Raw genomic sequence first — 22,847 nt, forward strand, 5'->3', positions numbered from 1 at the left:
AGAAATCCAACAAACACAACAGAACATTTGAACAGAACAAACGCACACTTGGAGGCATCCAATGGCAAGATGTACCTTCACCCGCTGGATTTTGCCTGTCAATTTTTATGGGTCCCACAGACCCACCATTATCAGGGGGCTCTGCCATCTGCAGGGGGCTCTACTCATTATCCACATGGAAACTGGCAAAGATTCAGCACCACTGAATCTTGGGTTCCTTATTTTCACTTAGGGAAGAAAGGAAGGACCCTCTCTTGGCACAGCACCACTGTGCCAGGCCATGTGCATGTGCTGGGCAGGGCGTGGTGAGCAACACAGAGGCCCTGCCTCTCAAGGAACTTCAGAGTTTACTATGGGACAGACCAACTACAGAAGCTTGGGGGGAAAAAAAAAATCAATGGCTATACATTACTCATTTCTTAAAATTATATGGAGGGTACTTTAGGGCACTGTCAACTGCCCTGGAGGTAGAATAAATATCCTGCCCCAGACCAGACACTGAATCAAAAAAGATTTTGTGATCACCCTGGTGATGGAGCAGGGGAGGCATACAACCCACTCCTCCAGTACCCAATCCTTCCTTCCAGGAACTATTCTAGAAGCAGAACAGAATACCAAGGAGCACCTGGAGAGAGAGTACTCTGTAAAACAACCTGTTCCTTGACAAGCAGCACACTCTTAAAAGCCTGGTCTAATTTTTAGTGATGACTGCACAAGTGGAGATTCTAGCCCTTTGACCCATACACTTAACAGTCCGTAAGTGTCCTAGAGGTTATGATGTTACAGGTGGCTTACTATTATTCTGTCCATATTCATCCTGCAAAGTATGGTAGGAAATCAAAGAGCACACATGTAGAACTGAAGCTTTTCCAAGTGAGAGGTGCACTGAAATAGCACCAATTTTTATTTAGAACCAAAAGTAAAATATGAAAATATTTCAACTTGCAGTTACACTGCTGTCTTGAAGAAATATACTTTTATGTTCGTGTACCTGCCCAGCAGATTGCTGTCCTGGTTTAAAGGGTTCAAAGAAGTTTGTTATAACATCACTGATCACAGGATATGAGAATGAAGATAAAGGTGAGATATGTGAATGAAAACAAAAGGGCAAGCCAAAAAAAAAAAAACACCTCTATTATGCTCATAATAAAAGTAACTACTACAATCACTGTGAAAGGTTTCCTCTAGTTCACACAGGCCATTTTGTTGTAGAAACAGCTTAAAAAGCATCAAAGACGAGTAAAGTCTATGGGCACAATGAGAAGCTGCAGCAAAGAGCCTCCTAGTGCTCTTCTGTAACATCTTCATTGTAAGATAAGGAAGCTAAGGCCAGAAGACACCTTGTGGAGGCTCACAACTTCTAAGTGGGGCACCAGGAAGAGTGGGGGCCCTGCCCACCGGCGCGGACAGTGCTCCCCCGGGCTTGGCCAGGGTGGCATGAGCCGCACTCTCCACTGCACCCGACCTGCCTGACCCGCACTGAGTACGGGACCATTCTTCCAAGAGGTTGGTCCCTGAGAGGCAGGGTTTTAAAAGTGAGCATATAATTTGAGTTTGAGACACCAAACATTCCACTTTTACTCAAATTTGTAAGTCAGTATACAGTAAAGTTCTGAAACCCACTCCCATCCCTCCTTCAGTTCGTGTTCAGCCTTTCTGCACACTCACTGGAGTCCCTGACCCTGCCAGTAATGCTCACCTTCCTCCCCGTCCACCACCCTCAAGGCCTCGCTCGAGTTCCCCTCTTCCAGCCTCCCCAGCACTCCATCCACACCCTGTTTTCACTAAACTTACTTTTGTACTCAGCTGTTCTCTACTTGAAAAAACCAAAACCAAAAAAACCCACAAAAAACAAAAACAAAAACACCAGCTGCTTGGGGAAAATAATTATCTCTTTTACTTTGCTTTACTTTTTTACTTTCATATCATCTTTCCCAATTCTAGGCATAGAAGACTAGATCAGAAAACACTAAATAACACATAAAGAATGAAAATATATCAGTGCTCGAATGCCGTTACTTTATAACCTGATCATTTAATTTCAAAAGGCCAGGAACGGCAGGCATGAAATGCACCAATACTAACTGTCCTCTACCTTATCCGGCTTCGAGTGGTGGGGGTCACGGAGGCTGTGGGGGAGGAGGACAGGGACAGCTGTGGCGACGTGGCACCCATGGCCATGAGCGACGCAGGAGATGCGCCCTCAGGTGCAGAGACATCTCGCTTCATCTCTTCACTGCTTCGTCTGGACACTGAGTGTAAGAAACAGCCATTATGCAATTTATAGCAAAAACATTTTAAGCTGAGTTCTTGAGACATCTTCTTCAGCAGGTGCCCCAAAGAGCAGAAATTATCATAGAGGAGGAAAAACTAACATTCTCTTTAACTTACTGATAACTTGAAAGTTTTTTTTTTTTTCCATTTAAAAAAACTGTAGGGGGCTTCCCTGGTGGCACAGGGGTTGAGAATCTGCCTGCCAATGCAGGGGACACGGGTTCGAGCCCTGGTCTGGGAAGATCCCACATGCCACGGAGCAACTAGGCCCGTGAGTCACAACTACTGAGACTGCGCGCCTGGAGCCTGTGAGCCCGCAGGCGAGAGGCCGCGATAGTGAGAGGCCCGCGCACCGCAATGAAGAGTGGCCCCCGCTTGCCACAACTAGAGAAAGCCCTTGCACAGAAACGAAGACCCAACACAGTCAAAAATAAAAATAAATTAAAACAAACAAAACAAAACAAAAACTGTAAAAAAGGTACAGTTGTTGAAATATGCACAGAAGTCCACATTCCCTGAAGGCAAGGAGTGGGTCTCATCCACCCTTAACACTCAAAGCACCCACCTGGCCCACAGTGAGTCCCCTGCAAACCTGCGTTCAACTACAAACACGACCAAAGCCAAAGGCTAACGAAAACAACATTCACTCTCAACCAAAATCAACACAACCCTTCTGAACGTGGCCAAAAACACTGCCGAAGAGACAGAAAGGAAAGATACTTTGTTACAGGGCCACACTTAATTCTGGGTCAAGATTTTTTTTTTGGCTGCCTTGGGTCTTCGTTGCTGCGCGTGGGCTCTCTCTAGTTGCGGCGAGTGGGGGCTACTCTTTGTTGTGGTGCACGGGCTTCTCACTGCAATGGCTTCTCTTATTGCAGAGCAAGGGCTCTAGGCGTGCGGGCTTCAGTAGTTGAGGTGCATGGGCTTAGTTGCTCCACGGCATGTGGGATCTTCCCAGACCAGGGATAGAACCCATGTCCCCAGCATTGGCAGGCGGATTCTTAACCACTGCGCCACCAGGGAAGTCCCAAGCCACGTCTTAAAAAACATGAATCAACGAAACAGAAAAGCAAAAGGTGTCGTGTCAAGTCAACTACCAAGAGATAAGAACAATCAGGAAAGTCCTATTTTGAAAGCGTAAGGCACTAATGCCTTGTTGGAATTACGAAAGTCCTGAGAACTGGGAGGTGGAAGCAGCCATTGCAGCCGTTGAAAACGGAACCACAACAGAAGCGGCTTTCTGGCCACGATGACGTGAGATGCGAGACAAGGTTCCTGACCTCAGAGTCTCTCACCTCAGATGATGCTGGATGCGAGGGAGCCATTACTGCATCATCCCAGGCTGGCTGTAATGCAATTGTGCCAAACACCAGTAATTTCTCCCGGATGACTGGAACTGCCCCCTTTCATTGGCTAAACTTCTCTTGATGATTTTAGGATAGCCACAGCAGACTATAACTCGGCATCAGCTAAGCGGTGTGTTTAAAGATCGAGAGGAGACATGCTTTCTCCTATTACAAGATCTTATCAGAATGATCCACTTGCATATTTGACATAATTTTATAATTATTCTGCCTTTTCCTTTCAACGTCAGATCTCTGTATGCCTTAAATCGGCAGTTTCTTTTAAGTGGTATGCTAGGAAATTGGATGAGAACACCTTTGATAATTTTATATCAAACAGAGGAAACAGACTGAGAAAGAATCGGAAGAACTCTGTTACAGGAAAAGGCTCTGGATCTGGGCTTTGGGGGTGGTGATTTTGGCTGCACTTCCCACTGATTTAAAGAGCCAGCTAAGATGTACAAAAACTGTACTAACTTAAATCCACATACAAGTGGGACATTAACCATAGGAGGCAGGGTTATAGGAATCTCTCCTTTCCTGGTCCAATTTCTAGTTGAGCTATTAAGGGTTAAAAAAAGGCCACAAGGGGAAAATAATATGAACACTGATAAATTGAAGAGTTAGCTCTAGGAGACCGAAAGTTAAGCCCATCAAATTCATCATTGTAAAATGGCTATAACACTGGAAAAATCTGGCTTCTGGAGAATTTTTGGTGTGCTCTGAAATAACCCTTCAAAAACAGTCATGACACATCTTGGGATAAATATTTTAACCTTTCACAGCTACGCAACTTTGTATGAACCTATATTTTCAGTATATCTTCTAACCCACTCTAGGTACTTAATGAACACTTGTTAAGTGAATGGAACTATCTAGCTCTTATTTTTTATTTTTGAAATCAGGGCCACGAAATGTGATTTCTATGAAATGTGTAAGATACAACAGGGGAAATTCAGAGTGAAAAACAATCAACTAACGAGCTAAAGAGGCAAGTAAGGTTAAATAAACCTAAAGAGAAAGTACTCGGTACCATCACTAAAACTTCTGGAAGAATCTTTTTAAAAGAAATTTCAGATAAAAAGTATTACCTGAGATGGTCTTGGCACTTTCCATGGCAGGTACTCTCGGCAGAGAAGCAGGTCGGCTGGTCGAAGATGTTCTTAGTAGATGCTCTGCACAGGGTTGAAAGTGACACAGTAAAGAGACCTGACCCTGAACTTCAAGAGGCAAAGGTAGCAGGAAGGTGAGTTTTGCTCCCTTTGCCCCTGAGGCTCGTTCGTCCCTCCTTCCCATCCAGGGCACCTCAACGGCTCCCCACAGAGTCCCTTATACAAAACAACTCCCGTAGACAAGGACCAAGGGAAAACATCTCATTCAACTTTTATTTCTAGGGATGAGACATGCAACACAGATGAACACTTCTAAACCACCAACTGCTACTTACCTCTGATGCAATTCAACCAAAATTCCAAGATCCCCCACTGCATCTAGGTCTAAAAGTACAAACTAAATCAAAGCCTTGCCCTGTGTGCCTACAGTTAGTGGAGGAGCCATACGTGTCTACAACCAGAGACAAGTCAGGATGGAAACTGGAATAAGAGCATGATAAAGCACTATCAAGCCACAGAGAGGGATTTCCCTGGTGGCACAGTGGTTAAGACTCTGTGCTCCCAATGCAGGGGGCCCGGGTTCGATCCTTGGCCCGGGAACTAGATCCCACTTGCATGCTGCAACTAAGGAGCCGGCAAGCTGCAACTAAGACCCGGTTCAACCAACCAAATAAATAAAAAGAAAAGATCTATCAAGCCACAGAGGTAGAAGCCATTTGCTTCGACTTCAGGCATCGGGGAGTCTTCAGCAGCATAACGACATGAATTTGTCTGTCACACGGCTGGCTTCACTAGTGGAGAACAGGGCTGGGGAACAGTATTCAGCCAGACGACATTCAGAGCAGAGGTAGAGGGACATTCAAGTTAGAGGACAATAAATCCCAGCGTGGCTGAACCATGGGGCAGGTGGGGAACAGAGGGCAGCAGGGGGATAGCTCTAAAGCGGGGATGTGGCTAACTGACAAGAGCCTCACTGCCTGGCGTGTGGACTTCAGTCTGAGGGCAGCGAGGACCCTCAGGAGGGACACAACCAGATCCTGCCTCCCCGTCAAGGGCACAGCCCCGCCTGTTCTCGCTGAACACAGGCTGGGTTGGAGTCTCTGCAGTTCCCCGAGCCCCTGGCACAGTGGTTCCCTCGCCCCCTCAGCCCAGCCAAATTCACCAGCCTTTGGGGCCAGTCTGACACCCCTTCCTCAGCACCTGCTTCCCACAATGGGTGCCCCAGACACAGGCCAGCCCGCCTCTGACCTCGGTGACGAGCCCAGCGAGGCTGTCACCAGGCCAGGACGACAAGCAAGGAAGGCTGGACGTGTTCCGCCTCGTCCGGTGTGTCAGGGACATGTGATGGGGCTGGGCTGAGTGAAGACAGTTAGTCTTGTCTGAGAGCAAACACACTCGATGGGGAAAGGCGGGATATCAACCAGACACCAGTCAAACAGCCCTGTCAGCACTTCGTTTTAAGAATTAACAATTTAAAAAATACTCCCTCTCAGAATATCATGATGTCAAAAGTAATGGCTTATCACAGTATCTTTCAAGGAGAGCACATCTTTCATGCCAAAATGTGTTTTCTAAGTGTGTGAGGACTATGTGGTTGTGATCACACAGCACTCTGGAAGGAGGCTCCAGAAGACAGGACTCACACAGGCCATAGCCACTACGCCTTTCTTATCCTGAACCAACAAAGCCTCGGTGCAGAGCCCACCAGCAAGCATCGGTCAAAATTCTCAACCCCGTGGTGCTTGCACTTGTCTTCACAGGAAGAGTACATTACGCACAAAGACTGACAGACAAAGCAAAGTTCATGGAACATGGAAAGAGTAGGAAATAGGAGTCAACATTTTAAATTTAGTCCAAATGTCCACTTCACGGTTATGAGACTGGTCATGTCCCTGAAGCCTTCATGTCCCAAAGAACACAGCACATGAGGAGAGTGAGGACAGGTTATAGAGACACACGGGTCAGAACAAGGAGGGTGCCAGCCGAGAGCAACCGGGAGGCGCCCCATCTCCATCTCTGCCACTGAGCACATGGAAGGCGTGCGACTGAGGCACGGTGCACGGACCTGCCGCCCACCCAGTGCAGCCTGCTCTCACTGCATGTCTAAGGATCCAAATCCGTCTCAACTCAGTAGACAGTCCCTGGCACAGGCCAACACTGCCCTTCTGAAAAGGTACAAAAAGGCACTGTTCAGAGGCACCTTCCAATGGGCACAGTGCTGCCTGCCGCTCCGGGTGGTGTTCTCACTGCTGCCCGCAACACCAGCCACGGAACGAGCACATGCCCCTCTGCTGCTGCAGCAGTGGCTAGATTACAGCTTCACGTCAAACTGCCAGCGAATCCCTCTTTGGGAAATAAGATTAGTGTGTCACAATCAGATGTGGCAGGCAGGAGAGAGCTGACGTTACAGTAATCAGGTTTACTCTATTGCCATATGGAGCTATTCCTGTCTTTAATCCATTCACTAAACAAAAACCACTTGGGTGTCCATGACTTGCCAGGCACGGGGCATGATGCAAAGGTCAGAGAAAGGAGGAAAGAAGGCAGCAATTTGCCCTCCTGGAACTCGGAGTCTACAGCGGAAGCCAGACATTTAAAAAATCGCTGCGCGTGAGGGATGCAGGAAAGAAGCAGTACAAGGGGCTCTGGGAACACAGCAGGGGATGTGACCTGATCTTGAGAGGAGGTCCGGAAAGGCCTCCTCGGGAAACAACATCTCAGTTAAGACTAGAAGGATAATTAATAGCTTTTATACAGGCAAAGGAGAGCGTGTTCCCAGCACAGTGTTCAGCAGACACCAAAGGAAATCTAGGACAGCAATGCTGTGAGGGCTGGCGAGGCTGGAACGCCAAAGCAGGCCAGGCTGAAGAGTGTGACCTTCACCCACTGGCAACATGGAGCCAGTGACGGTGTCTCGGGTGGACATCCTTCCAGCTGCAGGGGGTGGGAGGGCAACAGTGCATGCAGGGTGATGAGTTATACCCAGAGCAGAGCAGAGAGCCTGGACCCAGGTGGTACCAGGGGAGATGGGAGAAGTACACGGATTCAAGGGCTCTTCAATGAGGCAGAATCAACAGACTTGCTGACCACCTGGAAATGGAGGAGATAGAAAGGAGGTTCCACATACAGAGATAAGAGAGAAGAAGAGGACTCTGGGAGGGAAAGAGATGAGGACACATGCAATTTGAGGACCCAGTGAGATATCCAGGGAAAGATGTGGAGCGCAGGTTTGATCCCTGGTTGGGGAGCTAAGATCCCACATGTCTTGGGGCCAAAAAACCAAAGCATAAAACGGAAGCAATATTGTAACAAATAAAGACTTTAAAAATGGTCCACATCAAAAAATCTTTTAAAAATAAATAAATACATAAATAAATAAAAATAGGAGCCTAAGGATTTCCCTGGCAGTCCAGTGGTTAGGACTCTGCACTTCCACTACAAGGGGCATGGGTTCGATCCCCGGTCGGGGAACTAAGATCCTGCAAGCTGCGTGGTGTGGCCAAAAAAAAAATACAATAAACTAAAAAATTAAAAAATAAAAAAGACTTTAAAAAAATAAAAATAGGAGCCTAAATACCCAACTTCTGCTCATTGAGGAGTAGTTCCAAACGGACCAATGTTCCTGCTGAAAATAACTGTGACATCTTGAAAACATACAAACATCAACTACTTAAAAGCACTGAAGAGAAACTAAAAGCAGGCAGAAAATGAAAGAAATCTGCATTTGGAAGGAACTGGCACTGGGTGAGTTTCCTAGTTTTATGACTATAGGTGTGAGTGTAGGCCCCAGCTGAGGCCATACAGGGCAGCTGAAATTTGGTAGAAAACCCAGGGTCTTATCACTGCCTCGAAGAAGCAGAGGAGATATCTCAGGACAACCAAAGCTGCTGGAAAGCAAGGGGGTTGGGGAAATACCAGAAAGGAAAGAGTCACAAATTTTGTATATAAACTCTGCTCGTATCCCACTGACCTCTGAAATCCACAAGCACTCAGATTCCAAGGAGTTGAATTAAGGAAAAATAGCTGAACAGGTATTTCAACTGAAGGAAAGAGGTTAGAGTTTGAGGTGAACCAAGTTAACTGCTTGCTAACAAAAACCAATTTTCTGCAGAGGAACAAGACGGAATTCAGAATCTCTACAATGTGTGATTCACACTGCGCAGAATACAATCCAAAATTACTAGACATACAAAGAAAAAGAAAAAGGTGACTCATACTCAAAAAAGAAATGGAAACCCACCCAAAGATGACTTATATGTTGGAATTAGCAGAAAAGCATTTAAAGCAGCTACTGCAAATATGTTCAACATTATAAAGGAAAATATGTTCTCAACAAATGAATAGGAAATCTCAGCTGAAACTGCTGAGACAGTATGAGACATGCCCTTCCTGAGACGCAATGCAAAGGACAGCCTAAAGCTGAAATTAGGGCAGACACAGAAAATCCTCTGGAGCACCAGCCCCACTCTAAACACAAAGTATCACCAGAGCAACTGGAAGCCTGCTGTGCACTGAAGACATCACAGCAACAACAAAACTCAAACCCAGCCCAGCTCCTGGGCAGATTAACTCAAACTCCCACAATAAACACCTAGAAGGAAAGAGGTGCCCGTGTCAAGGCATAAAACTGCTGTCCTACACAAGATTCCCAGCTTTCGACAATTATAAAATATACAAAAAGCAAGAGAAAACAATACATCCAGCTCACTGCATCAAGACAGCAAGTAATCAATAAACCAGACTTGGACATGGCACAGATGCTGCAACTATCTGACAGGTCATTTAAAATAACTATGATTAATTATGTTAAAGCCTTGGTGGAAACAGCAGACAACATGCAACAGTTACAATTTCCTATTTGATTTTCACTTATAGTTTCCACCTCTCTGCTGAAATTAGACAAATAAAACTGTGAGAACCACATCTCTGGTTCTCAACTGGGGCAGTTTTGCCAAGATACCAGTGTCTTGAGGCATTTTTGGTTGTCACAACTAGGGGAGTGGGGTGCTACTAGGACCTTACCAGCTAGTGGGTAGAGGCCAGGGATGCTGCCAAACATCCTACAATGCAGCAAACAGAGAATGCATTTTATGTATATACTTAAAAAAAAAAAATCAACTGGAATTGTGGGTGGGGGGGGAATGAAATGCAAACTGTGATAAAACTAATCTAACTGTATTACAAAAGCATGACCTAACCACAACTAGAGAGAGGTGAAAAAAGGAGCTGACCTAAGTAACTGTGAGAAGAATGTTGTTTCGAGTGGAGACTCTCAGGCTAAACACAAAAAGAACTGTACACAAACACTGCACTCTGGTACATTTGCTTCTCACAGGGTACAGTTTAGCAATTTTGAAACTACTGTACATGTATAAACTCATGATTTTTGATAGAGAGATAATCATCACGTGTGTACGTATGGGTTGGTGCACATACATACAGTCTTCCTGGCTCTGTCCAGAGAGGAGCTGGAGGAGGTGAAACCTCAGTAGTAATGGGTACGCCTCGCACCCAGATCTCGTTTTCTAAATACTGCTGATTCCACAGCTGGTGCAGGGGAAAAAACAAGCCTGAATCATCTGTGGTGCCCCAAAGTAAGAAAGTGCTTTGGCACTTTGGTGGGGTGGGGGATGAAAAGAGCTCCCAATGACCAAAGTTGGAATAACATGAGCAGCAAGATAAATAACAGTAATAGACTAACCCAAAGAATAAAATAAATATCCACGAGTCCATACTAATACAAATAAGGGCTATAAATACAACAATAAGTATAATAATATAACACAAATGATTCCTTACAGGAAGAATGAGGAAACAGAAAATCACTGCTAGAGCACAGTACTAACTGCTGCAGGCAAAATGCACAAACAGATGCTAAAATCAGCGAGAGGAAGTTTAAGCAGGAATAGGATATTTATTATTCACTAGCAGACAACAGTGATCCAGGTCACGTCACCAGTAACAGGACACATCAACATCATGTGCCCCTGACGTGATGCACGTAGACGGGCACATCACCTTGTGCTGCCCTTCCCAGCAGTATGTAACCTCAGCGTAAGCAGGAGAAAACATCAGACAAGCCCATCCTGAGAGACATTCTAAAAAATAACTGACCAGTACTCTTTAAAAGTGTCAAGGTTCTAAAAGACAGGGAGAGGGACAAGCTGCTGCAGAAGGGTGGAGACTCAAGGAGGTAAGACAACTCAGTGCAAACTGGGGTCCTGCGTTTGATCTTGGAACAGAAAAGGGACAGCAGTGGAACAGTCGGTGAGACCCAGAGACTGCACTTCAGTTAATAACATTTCCACGATATTGCTTTCCTACTTTGGATAAATGTTCTATGGTTATGTAGGTTGTCCACATAAGGGAAGCTGGGTGAAGGATTTTTTTTTTTTTTTTTTTTTGGCCTTGTGGCTTGCGGGATCTTAGGGGGTAAGGGTTTTTTTTTTTTTTTTTTTTTGGCCTTGTGGCTTGCGGGATCTTAGGTCCCCGACCAGGGATTGAACCTGTGCCCCCTGCAATGGAAGTGTGGAGTCTTAACCACTGGACCGCCAGGGAAGTCCCTGCATGAAGGATTTAAGAGAAGTCTAATACTTTTGTAACTCTTCTGCAAGTCTAAACTTAACTCAAAACAAAGAGTTGAGAGACAGAGAGAACAACTTAAACAAATAGTGCAATGCATGCTTATTGCAACAAGGTACTGACTGCAACTTACCTTGAAACGCATTTAAAAAAGATGAACTGAAGGAAAGATAGAAGAATGGATAAATATGTGATAAAGCGAATATAGCAAAGTGCCATAGAATCGAGGTAGTAAGATGAGGATACGTGACTTCTTTCCACTTTTCTGTATGCTTGAAATTTTACATAATAATATGGAGAAAATACGGAAGCCTAGTCGGTTTGGTTTATCAAGACAAATACTAAGAACTACAGGGAAGGAAACACCTTCGGAAGTGAACAGATACCCATTAGGCTGTGAATACAGGAGGGTAGGATTTCTATCTGAATTTCTCCTCGAAATTTCCCAGCTAGGGCTGGGCCAGAATCTGACTTAGAGCTACCCTTTGGAGAGTGCAAATTGCTGTGAAACTTTTTAATAAAAGGTTCTTTTTATTTTAATTTAAACCAAAGATTTGGCTTTCTAGTAAAACCTCCTAACTTTGTATCACATTTATTACATGTACCTTCACCATAAATCAATTTTTTCAAAATACTGAATTTACAAAAGGTTTACATCTCTATCCTCAACACAATTTAGACAGATGATCACAGCAATAATCTCTTTACAGAACATGACTATCCTTGGACTAATCAGCTTTCTCGGATCCCTGTACATCTGAGCTGATGACACCAACACGACACTCTGGTCCCACTGACGCTGGGCAACCCCAGGCTCCCCAACCATCTGCATTGCCCAGCCGAGGTCTCTGCTTGCACTGGGCCTTCTAAGATCACTGAGCAAGGGGACAGTGGGGACAGTGAAGACCCTCCCAACTACCTGTATCCATGTACCTGCTTAGGTTACAAACACTAACTCACATCCTATCTACAAAGATTCACCTGTCATGACCCAGACCACTGACTTCAACTGCCAACAATACCAACAAAAGAGCATTTGATTAGTCCATTTATAATAAGATCTCTGGTCTAAAACATTTTCCTGCAACTGACATACAAGCATGATGAAAAACAGAAAAAAACACACCTTTTATAAAATATTTAACTGGAAAAACCAACAAATTATCCAATTTAAGTATAGTAGAACAAGAGGCAGCACTTTTCAAGTTTTCAGGAATGAAGCCATTGAAATTTTCAACCTGAAAATCACAGGCTGTGTTGTGTGACTTCAGCCAGGACAGAAGAGAATCAGGGGAGAAAAGCATCTCCAGCAGAGCTCAGAACTACTCTCTTAACCGGCATGGAGAACCACGGTGGCTTTTTATGACCTAGAATCATTTGGTTGTCCTTAGTTTTGTAAGTGGTTTCTTTCCCTAGTGACTGTTTAAGATAAAAGGTTACACTATCAACAAATTCTCAGATACAAATTCACCCAAGTGTATTTCCCTCTCTCTTGTACTTGCCGTTTCAATTAAGCCCAGTTAAGGCACCAGAACAGACAGAAGTGGAGAATGTGGCTGGCACTTGCAGGCAGACTGCACACACAATGTGCCCAATGGTGTTATCATATGACCATTACCAGTAATAAAAAGAAGAGAGCCAAAAAGAGGTTTAATTCGGCAGAGCCTCAGAGACACCTAACACATTCTGTCTGTGTCTTCAATAACCTTGGCCCACAGACCTTCCACATCCACTTTCCACCCACAAAGCCAGGGTAAGAGCAAAACTAAATGGTAATCTCTGCCCAGTTTCCCAAATTTGTCCCTTCCTAAGAATCACTTGGGGTGCTTGTGAAAATGAAGTTTCCAAGCTCCCTTCCTGGAGAGTCCATGTCAGCAGATCTGAGACGAGGCCCAGGATTCCACATTTTACCAAGTGACTCAGGTAAATCTTATCAACAGGTAAGTTTGAGAAACACCACTGGTGCTGGCAAGGTTTCCCCAGTAAACCTTGTGCTGCTGTGGGCCGATCAAGATGAGTGGGGAAGGTAGCCTTGAAAGGGGAGAAGGTCCCTTCGGACGTAGTAACAGAGTGAGTACAGACAGGAGAGAGAGGCCCCGGGCACAGCACCCCTCACAGGCCAGGCAGGAGGACCGAGCACAGGAGACGGAGGAGAAGACGCAGAGTGGTCATGAAGGACACCAGAAAGAACATCCAGGGGTGGGTGGGCTCAACACGGCCAGATGCTGCCCACAGCCACTGACACCGTGGACCACAGCAGCTCCGGTGGACAGGAGAGGGTACAAAGCTGACCACAGGGTTAAGAGAGCCTTGGGAGAGGGAGCCAAGGCCCTGAGCTAGATGTTCACGATGACCCTGACTTACACAAGGAAACAGCATCCAAGAGGTCAGCAGCAGGACCCGTGACCACACACACAATCCCCGGATCCATCTGGGGGCCAGAGCGGGAATTCGGCACAGATATAAAGGGAGACTTTAAACCATCCACACTTGTTCCCTTAGCAGGAGGACCTTCCGAGGGGAGAAAAGAGCTCAGGCCACAGCTAACGCAGGAACCAGAAGCTGAAGCCGGGATGGAAGGCAAGTCTGCAGGGGCAGTGGCAACAGCACCGTCCTGGGCTCCACCGTCCCCCTTGTATGCAAACTGCCCACTGAACCCCATGCCTGGCACCCCCCAGAGCCCACAGAGCCAGTCCTCTGCTTCTCTCTCCCCCACACCCGTCCAAACTGCACAGTCTCAGCCCCAGAGCCCGACTTCCACACCAGGAGCGCAGGAGGGGCCCAGCCTGCCCAGCCAGGAGAGGCCTGGGCTCCGGAAGGTGTCACACCTGCTGGGCGTCTCCACACCCACCCCAACCAAGTGTGCCTTTCTTTCCCAGCACCTGGTCCAACGCCCAAAACCGTTTTTCCAAAGTACTTCAGCACCACACGTAGGGAGGCAGTGGGGGAGGAGAAGGACCCCTGACCTCAAAAGGCAGAAGCCTTGGGCTCGGGTGCTGGGGCCACCATAAAGAGCCACGTGGAAATGGCACTCACTGAACCCCAGCTTTCAGAGGCTCACTTTCCTTTCACAAGTGACACAGAGCACAAGGACCAAAGGAATGGGCTCTGGAGCCAGGCTGTCCGAGTCTGTTCCTTAACTTAAATGTCAACCTGTGTTTATGAGTTACTTAACTGTTTGAAGCCTCATTTCTTGCATCTATAAAATGGGGATAACTATACACACCCCATGAAGAACTGTAAAAACAGCGCCTGGCAACAGCGTGGACTCCCTGTCACCCTCGTGACACTATGAGAGTCATCTTCCAAGATGCATCTATTAACAACCAGTCTCATCTGTAATTAAGACGTGTTATTAGTAAACCTGTGATAAAAATGTATATCAGACTGGTAGAAATGTCAAGAACAAAAGAAAAACAAGTTAGTTAGCCCCAAAAGTCAGAGGAATAAAAAAATTAACAACAAAAATGAAATACTGCACATGAGATGTACCTTGAACAGGAATTTCCCCATAGTTTGGTCTCTTATCTGACAGGGCTGTCAGGGGTTTGGATGTAGAGATTGGTCCACTTATGGAATGTCTCTGAAATCATAAGACAAACAGTGTCCAAATTAGGTTAAATTAGAGCTGGGTTTCACAGAGTAAATGTTGCAGAGAGTAAATATTTAGTTACGAATTTGCATAATTCCTTCCACACTGTTACAGTAAGACTGAAAAAACACACACACTCCCAGAGGCATATAATGTGATCATTATACTATTTTAAAATGAACACAGAAAGATCCCACATGCCCCTCACTCGCCAATCAGCAAAATCCGGATGTGCTCCTTTAGTACTTGGATTGGCCATTCGTGCCCCAGTACCAAATGGATCTCACTCTGTCAGCTCCTCACTAAGTCTCCAACACCGCTGCCGGGCACAACCTGGCACCTTAACTCAGCACCGGCTTGGTCACCGGCCTCCTCCCCTCCGGTCTCATACATACACGTACCTACCAAATACTTGAACCCTCTCGGCTCTCCTGAGCCACCTCCCGCCACCTCTGTGTGATACCCCAACACCACCAACTACTCACTCCCGCCCACAAGGACACGCTGTTCACCAGCTCTGGGCTTGTTCTCATGCTTCTTTCCTCAGCTCTCCCAGCCCTTTTTTACCCAGCTGAATTCTGACTACTCATTCCATAGTCCCAGCAGCAATGTGTGAGAGGGCCAGCCTCCCCACACCCTCACCAACACTTGATACTGGCAGTCTTCATTTTAGCCATCCTGAAGGTGCGTACTGAGATATCATGATGGATTTAACTTGCATTTCCCTGATGACTATGATGTTGAGCAACTTCTCATGTGTTTATTGGCCATTTGTGTATCTTCTCTCGGGAAGGGACTTTTCAACTCTTTTGTCCGTTATTTATTGGGTTGTCTTGAACCAAGATGACAAACGAGTCTTCTCTGAATACAAGATTTTGACAGATAAATGAATTGCAAATATATTCTCCCCAGTCTTCTCTGTCATGTTCTTAATATCTTTCAGAGAAGTTTTAAATTTTGATGTCCAAGCTATTAATTTTCTTTTATAGTTCATTTTTTTGTGTGTCCTAAGTAAGAAATCTTTGCCTTGTCGAAGGTCATGAAGACTTTCTCTAATGTTTTCACATAGAAGTTCTGTAGTTTTAGCTTTTACATTTAAGTCTATAGTCATTTTCAATTTTTATGAATGCCATGAGGTAAAGGTTTTTTTTTTTTCTTTTTTTTTCCATATGGATATCTAGTTGTTCTGGAATCCTGTTGAAAAGATTATCCATCTCCCACTGAATTACCCTGGCACCTTTGTTGAAAATCAGCTGACCTATTTCTGGATTCTCTATCTGTTCTACTGATCTAAACTTATGTCAGAACCACATTGTCTTGATTACTTTAAGTGCTAACATCAAGTAGTGGAAGTCCTCCAAATTTGTTTCTTTTTTCCCCCCAGATGCTTTGGATATTCAGGGTCTTTTAAATTTCCACATAAATTTTAAATTATACTATCAATTTTAAATTATATTATCAATACAAAACAGCGTGCTGGGATTGTAAGTTGGATGAGTTAAATCTACAGCTCGATGTGAGGGAGAACTGCAAGATCCTAACAAGACTGAGTCTTCCAACGCATGAACATGATGTATCTTCCCATTTATTACGCCTTTAACTTCTCTCAGCATTATTTTATAGTTTGCACTGCAAGGTCTTGCACAATATTTTATTCAATGTATCGCTAAGTATTTCAATTTCCAATTGTTCACTGGACTGACTGAATCTAGGAGATAGCAAGAGGAGTCCTCCAGATAGAAGCAAGTTTTCTCACCACCTTATCTTGTAAGGGACAGCTCATCACTTCTGCCACATTCTGTTCATGAGAAGCGAGTCACGAAGCCCAGCCAACCCTGAGAAGGAGCAGATGACACAAGAGCACAGCAGCAGGAGGCATGCATCACTGGTAAGCAGTTCAGAGACTGCCTATCCCGTTACTAATGGATCTCCTTGGACCTTTTGAGGTTGTTTTTAAGGTCATTTAGGGCAGATCTAGAATAGTGTTTACTCTAGAACTATTTAGTTCACTTCACAGAGTGGTCACTGAGGTCTCTAATGAATGCTCCAAGTATTCAAAGAGGTTTTTCCACGGTGGCCAGTAGGAACTCAAATGATCCCTGCTCTGTGTAAACTATGGGAAGCATCTATCTGCCAGATCCCCGGTAACTGATCTTTCCTGCAAAATCGTTCTTGCCCAGCCTTGCAGGGTTCAACCCATGTCTACGCATGTGCAGACTGGCACTCAGCAAGGACTCAAAGAGAGGCCTATGCAGAGCTCTAGACCTTTTCTGCGTGGCTCTCTCCTCCCAGGCACCCTGCCCACAAATCCCAGCCCTTGTTCTCCCTGGACATTGATCTGTGTCTCCTCGGATCCAGCTGGCATTCCCTTCCTTGCTCTGTGTGGGTTCATCCTCCCTGTTCACCATCTGGAAAAGTGTGGGCCACAGTAAGACTCGGCTCATTCTTAACTTTTCTCCAAAGATTTCAGTCCTGCACCACCTGTCCTACCACGTATGAATGTAACTGCTTCCTAAATTTTGTCCAGCCTTCTAGCTGTCTGTGGTGGCAGAATAATCCAGCCCTTGACTCCCTCACACCCAGAAGTGGAATACCCATTCAGGGAATTCTGAAAAACTAACAATCCTAATCTTAGGCCCCATTCCCCAGGGATTCTTGTTCACTGGGATGAGGCCTGGGAATCTACGTGTTTAAAAATTTCACATGACTTTTGTGCACAAATAGGTTTGAGAAGCACTGTGCTAACTAATCAAGTACTAAAAAGCTACTGAATGTGGCTTGTAATTACTAGTTTTTTTTCCAAGTTAGAGAGATGACATTTTTTACCTCTTATCTTTATAAAAGTTTACAGAGTGACGCCATGAACATTAAATTTCAACTGACAGGAGGCTTCCCTGGTGGTGCAGTGGTTGAGAGTCCGCCTGCCGATGCAGGGGACACGGGTTCGTGCCCCGGTCTGGGAAGATCCCACATGTCGCGGAGCGGCTAGGCCCGTGAGCCATGGTTGCTGAGCCTGCGCGTCCGGAGCCCGTGCTCCGCAATGGGAGAGGCCACAACAGTGAGAGGCCCGCGTACCGCCAAAAAAAAAAAAAAAAAAAAAAATTTCAACTGACAAACACTATTTAGAGAAACTTCACCTTATATCTTGCACCTTCATCTGCTTTCATTTATATGTTCAACTCTTTTTTTTAATGTTATTTTTGATTCTGTTTTTCTTTCTTTTATTAAATATTTATTTATTTATTTGGTTGCACCGGGTCTTAGTTGTGGCAGGCAGGCTCCTTAGTTGCAACATGCATGTGGTATATCTAGTTCCCTGACCAGGGACTGAACCCGGGCCCCCTGCACTGGGAGCGCGGAGCCTTATCCACTGCACCACTAGGGAAGTCCTTATTTTTTTAAAAATTAATTAATTAATTTCTCTATCTATCTATCTATCTACTTATTTATTTGGCTGCATTGGGTCTTCATTGCTGTGTATGGGCTTTCTCTAGCTGCGTCGAGCAGGAGCTACTCTTCGTTGCGGTGCGTGGGCTTCTCACTGTGGTGGCTTCTCTTGTTGAGGAGTATGGGCTCTAGGTGCGTGGGCTTCAGTACTTGTGGCACATGGGCTCAGTAGTTGTGGCTCACAGGCTTAGGTGCTCCACATCATGTAGGATCTTCCCAGACCAGGCATCGAACCTGTGTCCCCTGCATTGGCAGGCGGATTCTAACCACTGTGCCAGCAGGGAAGTCCCTCTTCATGTCTTTAGAAAGTTTGATTAATCGAGTATATAAAAAGCTCATTATAGACAGAATATGGAATTCCCTTTGCCTTCCTTTCAAATTAAGAGTATAACATCTTCTACATAAACGTAAATGCAAAACCACAACTTGCAACATTACAAATGCAGAGGGAGAGCACTTCTACCCTAAACTTTACAAGGGAAAAGGTTAAAAAGTTCACTCACAAAATACACAGCCAGTAGTTAACACCTACAAAAGCCTCCACTCAGAGAAAATGTTCTCAAACCCAATCTTTTAGGGAAGAGGTGCAGCCAAGGCTACCCTAGATCACAGGGGACTGGGTTTTAGGCTACTCTCACCTACGTGGAGAAACTCCACCTCAGCTACTGTCCCCAAAGTGGCTCACAGCAAGGGCACAGTGAGAGGGCCTCCTGAGCTCGACAGTCACGCCACCTGCCCTGCTTCTGGTCTGCACTCTCACAGTGGCAAGAAGGGCACCTGTGACACTTGTTCGTGATGAGTCAGCAATGCCCTTGGGCCAGCCTGCTACAAAGTGGACCAGAAAGAGCCACACTGCTCTGGATTCACGCCTGTGCAGACCTCTCCCACTCTGACTCTGAATCTGGGCTGGCCTACAAGTTGCTTAGACCAAAATAATGGGATGGAAGTGACACAGTCCAGGTTCCCAGCCAGGTCTCAAAGGGCTTTGCTAACCCCTGCTTCTAGTCTCTTGGAGCCTGAGACACCAGGCCATGAAGGAGCCTGAGAGGAAGACCACGTGGAGAGGGTGGCCCAGCCACCCTGCTGAGCCCAAGCCCAGCCTACCCTCCAGCTGAGTGCAGCTGCAGGGGTGAGCCCAGGCAAAGCCAGAGAAATGCGAAAAATAGTAAAATTGCTGTTTTAAGCCACTAAGTTTTGGGTGATCTGCAGTGCAGCAGGGGCTGAGACATGCCAACTATACAGCTGACCCTTGAACAACACGGGTTTGAACTGTGCAGGTCAACCTACATGTGTGTTTTTTCAATAGTAAATACTCCAGGTACTACACAACTTGCAGCTGGGAATCCACAGACATGGAAGCGTAGACACAGAGGGCTGACCATACATTATACGTGCATTTCTACCTATGCAGAGGGTCAGTGCCCCTAAGCCCCCGTTGTTCGAGGGTTGACTGTATATTCTACTTAGAAAGTTATCTTAGTGTAGGGGTTAAAAGCATCGTGTCTGAAGTCACGCCGCCCAGGCTCAAATCCCAGCTCGAACACTTCATTGTATGACCCTCAGCAAGCTGCTTAGCCCTTCTGGGCCTCAGTTTCCAGATATGAAAACTAGGGATAAGAATAATACCTAATAGACAATAGAGGTGTCATGAGGATTAAATGAGTTAACATTATAAAGCACTGCGAACAGTGTAGAACATATAATAAGTGTTCAGTAGTTGTTAGCTATCACTATTATTATAGAATTTCAGAAGAATAACATACTTGACATTAACATAATTTATCTTAACTAGGGAATTTCACAGCATCCTAGGAAAACAATCGCAACTGTATCCCTCAAGAGGCAGCCATTTGCCCCCCGTGCCATAGTGTAGGTGACTTTGAAGAGGATAAGCTTTCAGAAGTTGGGACCCCCAGAGCCTCCACGGTCACAGGTACTTACCTGCATGGGGGAGACGGCTGCCGCAGGGGGTGTTTTCATGGGACTTGGGCTCAGAGGCGTTCGAGGAATTGCAGCTGTAGCAGGGCTCGGGACTAGAAAAACAACACACACACAAGTAAAAGATGAACACAACAAGGTGCAGTGCAAGCTTTCATAACTGCTCTCCCCTTAAGGGTTCACCCCATGAACCAGCGCTCGCAGCTCCCCTGGGAATGGGAGACGCCTCACCTCCTCAACACTCACGGCTGCTCCCTGCAGCCATCCTGCCGTCAGGCGGACTGCCTGTTCCTGAGACTACTTGTGTTTATTTCCAACCTTGACTATGCCAGTCATTTCACTTTTGCTATTTAATTACGTGGTTAAGTGCTCTATAAACCAAGGAAATCAAAGTTCAAAAGCCCCAGGATGAGTGTTTCTGCAACTGCATCAGATGAGAAGCCTGGCGTGCAGTTCGCAGCATATTAAATGAAGGAACGCCAGGCTCTGCTCATCTTCCCTCACCTCCTCCTGAGGAGCTCGTCACTTCCTTCCACACGGATTTTCACATGTATTTCAGTTAGTGCAATTAAATGTGTGTAATTGTCCGCTCACATGTCAGTCTCCCTCTCTAGACTGAACTGTTCAAAGGTAGGATCCTGGGAATTCCCTGGCAGTCCAGTCCTTAGGACTCAGCACCTTCGCTGCTGGGGCCCGGATTCAATCCCTGGTTAGGGAACTAAGATCCTGCAAGCCACACGGTGCAGCCAGAAAAAAGAAATTAAATTAAAAAATAAAGAGGAGGCCACTGAATGAGCAGTGGATGGTGCGCCCCCAGTGATGGAGAGCAGAGCAGGTGTGGGTGCGGGAGGCCAGACCAAGAGGCCTCACTAATGGGTCAATGTCAAGGTGAGGGAGGACTGAAGGAAGAAGGAAGATTCTGAGATTTCTGGCTTAAGTGACTGGGTGGAATGGTGCTGCCATTCACATGGGGAAAGATGGAAGTTAAGGGACAAGATCTGGTTTCTGACGTGAGAAGATCTCTGGGAGACACCTGGGTGTCAGTGTCAAGCAGCATCTGAATACACTGGGCCTGAGGAGTTCAGAGCAAGGGAGAGGGCTGAAGTCCCACATCTGGAAGTTCTCAGGCACGGAGAAGACACACATGCATGGCGTAAGGCCCAAGTCTGACTCTGAGATCTCTGAGGCTGAACAGATCCCAAATCTCCTGTTAAAATCCACCTTGCAGGAAGACTAACTCACTAACATTGTATGAAATGTGATGAGACTCAGAGTAAGATGGTAAAGAACATCAACTAGCACAGAGAACATGTGGTACATGAACACGACCGCCCGCTAGGGCACGATGGATGTTACCTTGAGATGCACTGTCAAACGACTTGATGAGGGTTTTCACCGTAGGGGTCGGCTCAGAGGAAGTCGAGGACCTTCTACTCAGCCCCATCCCCTGCCTCAGGGCTGCCAAGTCTCTCTCAACAGCATTCATGTAGTTATACACCCGGCCACGCTCCTCCTCTTGCCTGAAAACAATACTAAAATCAGGGCATTTTTGTATATATACTAGAAAATACACATTTCCCCTTCCCAACTGAGAAGTATTAAAAAGTATCAGTTAAAAACAAGAAAATAGTATCAGTTGAGCTGAGTAAATTACTTGGTCTAATATTCTTATTTGCTTGGTGAATTCCAGGAAATGATACTAAAATTTTTATATCAGGTTATCCTAACTAGGTTAAGTGACCATTAGTTTCCATCTTCATTTGTGTAAGTGTAAGGTGAGAACATCAGCAATCAATTAGCAGTAAAATGTGAGGTGGGCTCAGAACTGGGGACTGTAAGGTTCTGTGCTGTGGAGAAGGCCCTTCCCAGGGGACTGAGTCTGGGAATTCACAGCACATGCAGACAATTGATACCTGCTCTATCTAACATGCCACGCATAGGCGTGGAAATACAAAGAAATGAAATCAAAGCCCATACTCTTAAAATTTTTTTTTTAATGGTATTGTCACCAAATAGAATTTCTACAAAGGGGGAGGGGGGGAAAGCCTGGACCCATATTGGTAACATGAATCTCCTACATGTTCAGTGTGACTCAACTAAATAAATCAATTCCACTTCATTTCTGGAAAGCTCTCATTCACTGAGCAAACACTAAAGTTTACATCTGGAAAGAGATTTCAGCTGCAGAGTTTGCATGTGTCATATAACTACAAGCCAGTTCACACTGTACAAAACTTAAGCCAGTCCTTAGGAAAATTTGTCTTTGGTGGCCATTTGGCTCTTATGACAGAGTTTTTTTGCCAAAATGCCTCATGCTTGGAAGTTTTAATAAAGAATGTACAACAGGGCTTCCCTGGTGGCGCAGTGGTTGAGAGTCCGCCTGCCGATGCAGGGCACACGGGTTCGTGCCCAGGTCCGGGAAGATCCCACATGCCGCGGAGCGGCTGGGCCCGTGAGCCATGGCCGATGAGCCTGCGCGTCCGGAGCCTGTGCTCCGCAAGGGGAGAGGCCACAACAGTGAGAGGCCCGCGTACCAAAAAAAAATAAAAATAAAAAAAT

At 45.7% G+C, this 22,847-nt stretch overlaps 1 protein-coding gene across 10 annotated transcripts in view; it reads right to left on the reverse strand.

Annotated features, from left to right (window-relative positions):
- The window catches only part of SPECC1L (sperm antigen with calponin homology and coiled-coil domains 1 like), a 144,917-nt gene that overhangs the window by 53,232 nt on the left and 68,838 nt on the right, over positions 1 to 22,847 (reverse strand). For 6 of the 10 annotated variants that reach the window (XM_024120510.3, XM_028480481.2, XM_028480486.2 and 3 more), the window contains 5 exons: positions 21,645 to 21,808; positions 20,292 to 20,383; positions 14,804 to 14,894; positions 4,709 to 4,792; positions 2,096 to 2,252 (listed from right to left, as the gene is read on the reverse strand). In XM_024120510.3, coding sequence (XP_023976278.1) covers positions 2,096 to 2,252; positions 4,709 to 4,792; positions 14,804 to 14,894; positions 20,292 to 20,383; positions 21,645 to 21,808 — 588 coding nt within the window. Of the gene's footprint in view, positions 1 to 2,095; positions 2,253 to 4,708; positions 4,793 to 5,064; positions 5,114 to 7,711; positions 8,163 to 14,803; positions 14,895 to 16,659; positions 17,901 to 20,291; positions 20,384 to 21,644; positions 21,809 to 22,847 lie in introns of those variants that run through there. The other 4 variants (XM_028480485.2, XM_028480488.2, XM_028480489.1 and 1 more) reach the window with 4 other exon arrangements.

This window comes from Physeter macrocephalus, chromosome 19 (genome assembly GCF_002837175.3).
Source record: "Physeter macrocephalus isolate SW-GA chromosome 19, ASM283717v5, whole genome shotgun sequence".
Classification (NCBI taxonomy): Eukaryota; Metazoa; Chordata; class Mammalia; order Artiodactyla; family Physeteridae; genus Physeter; species Physeter macrocephalus.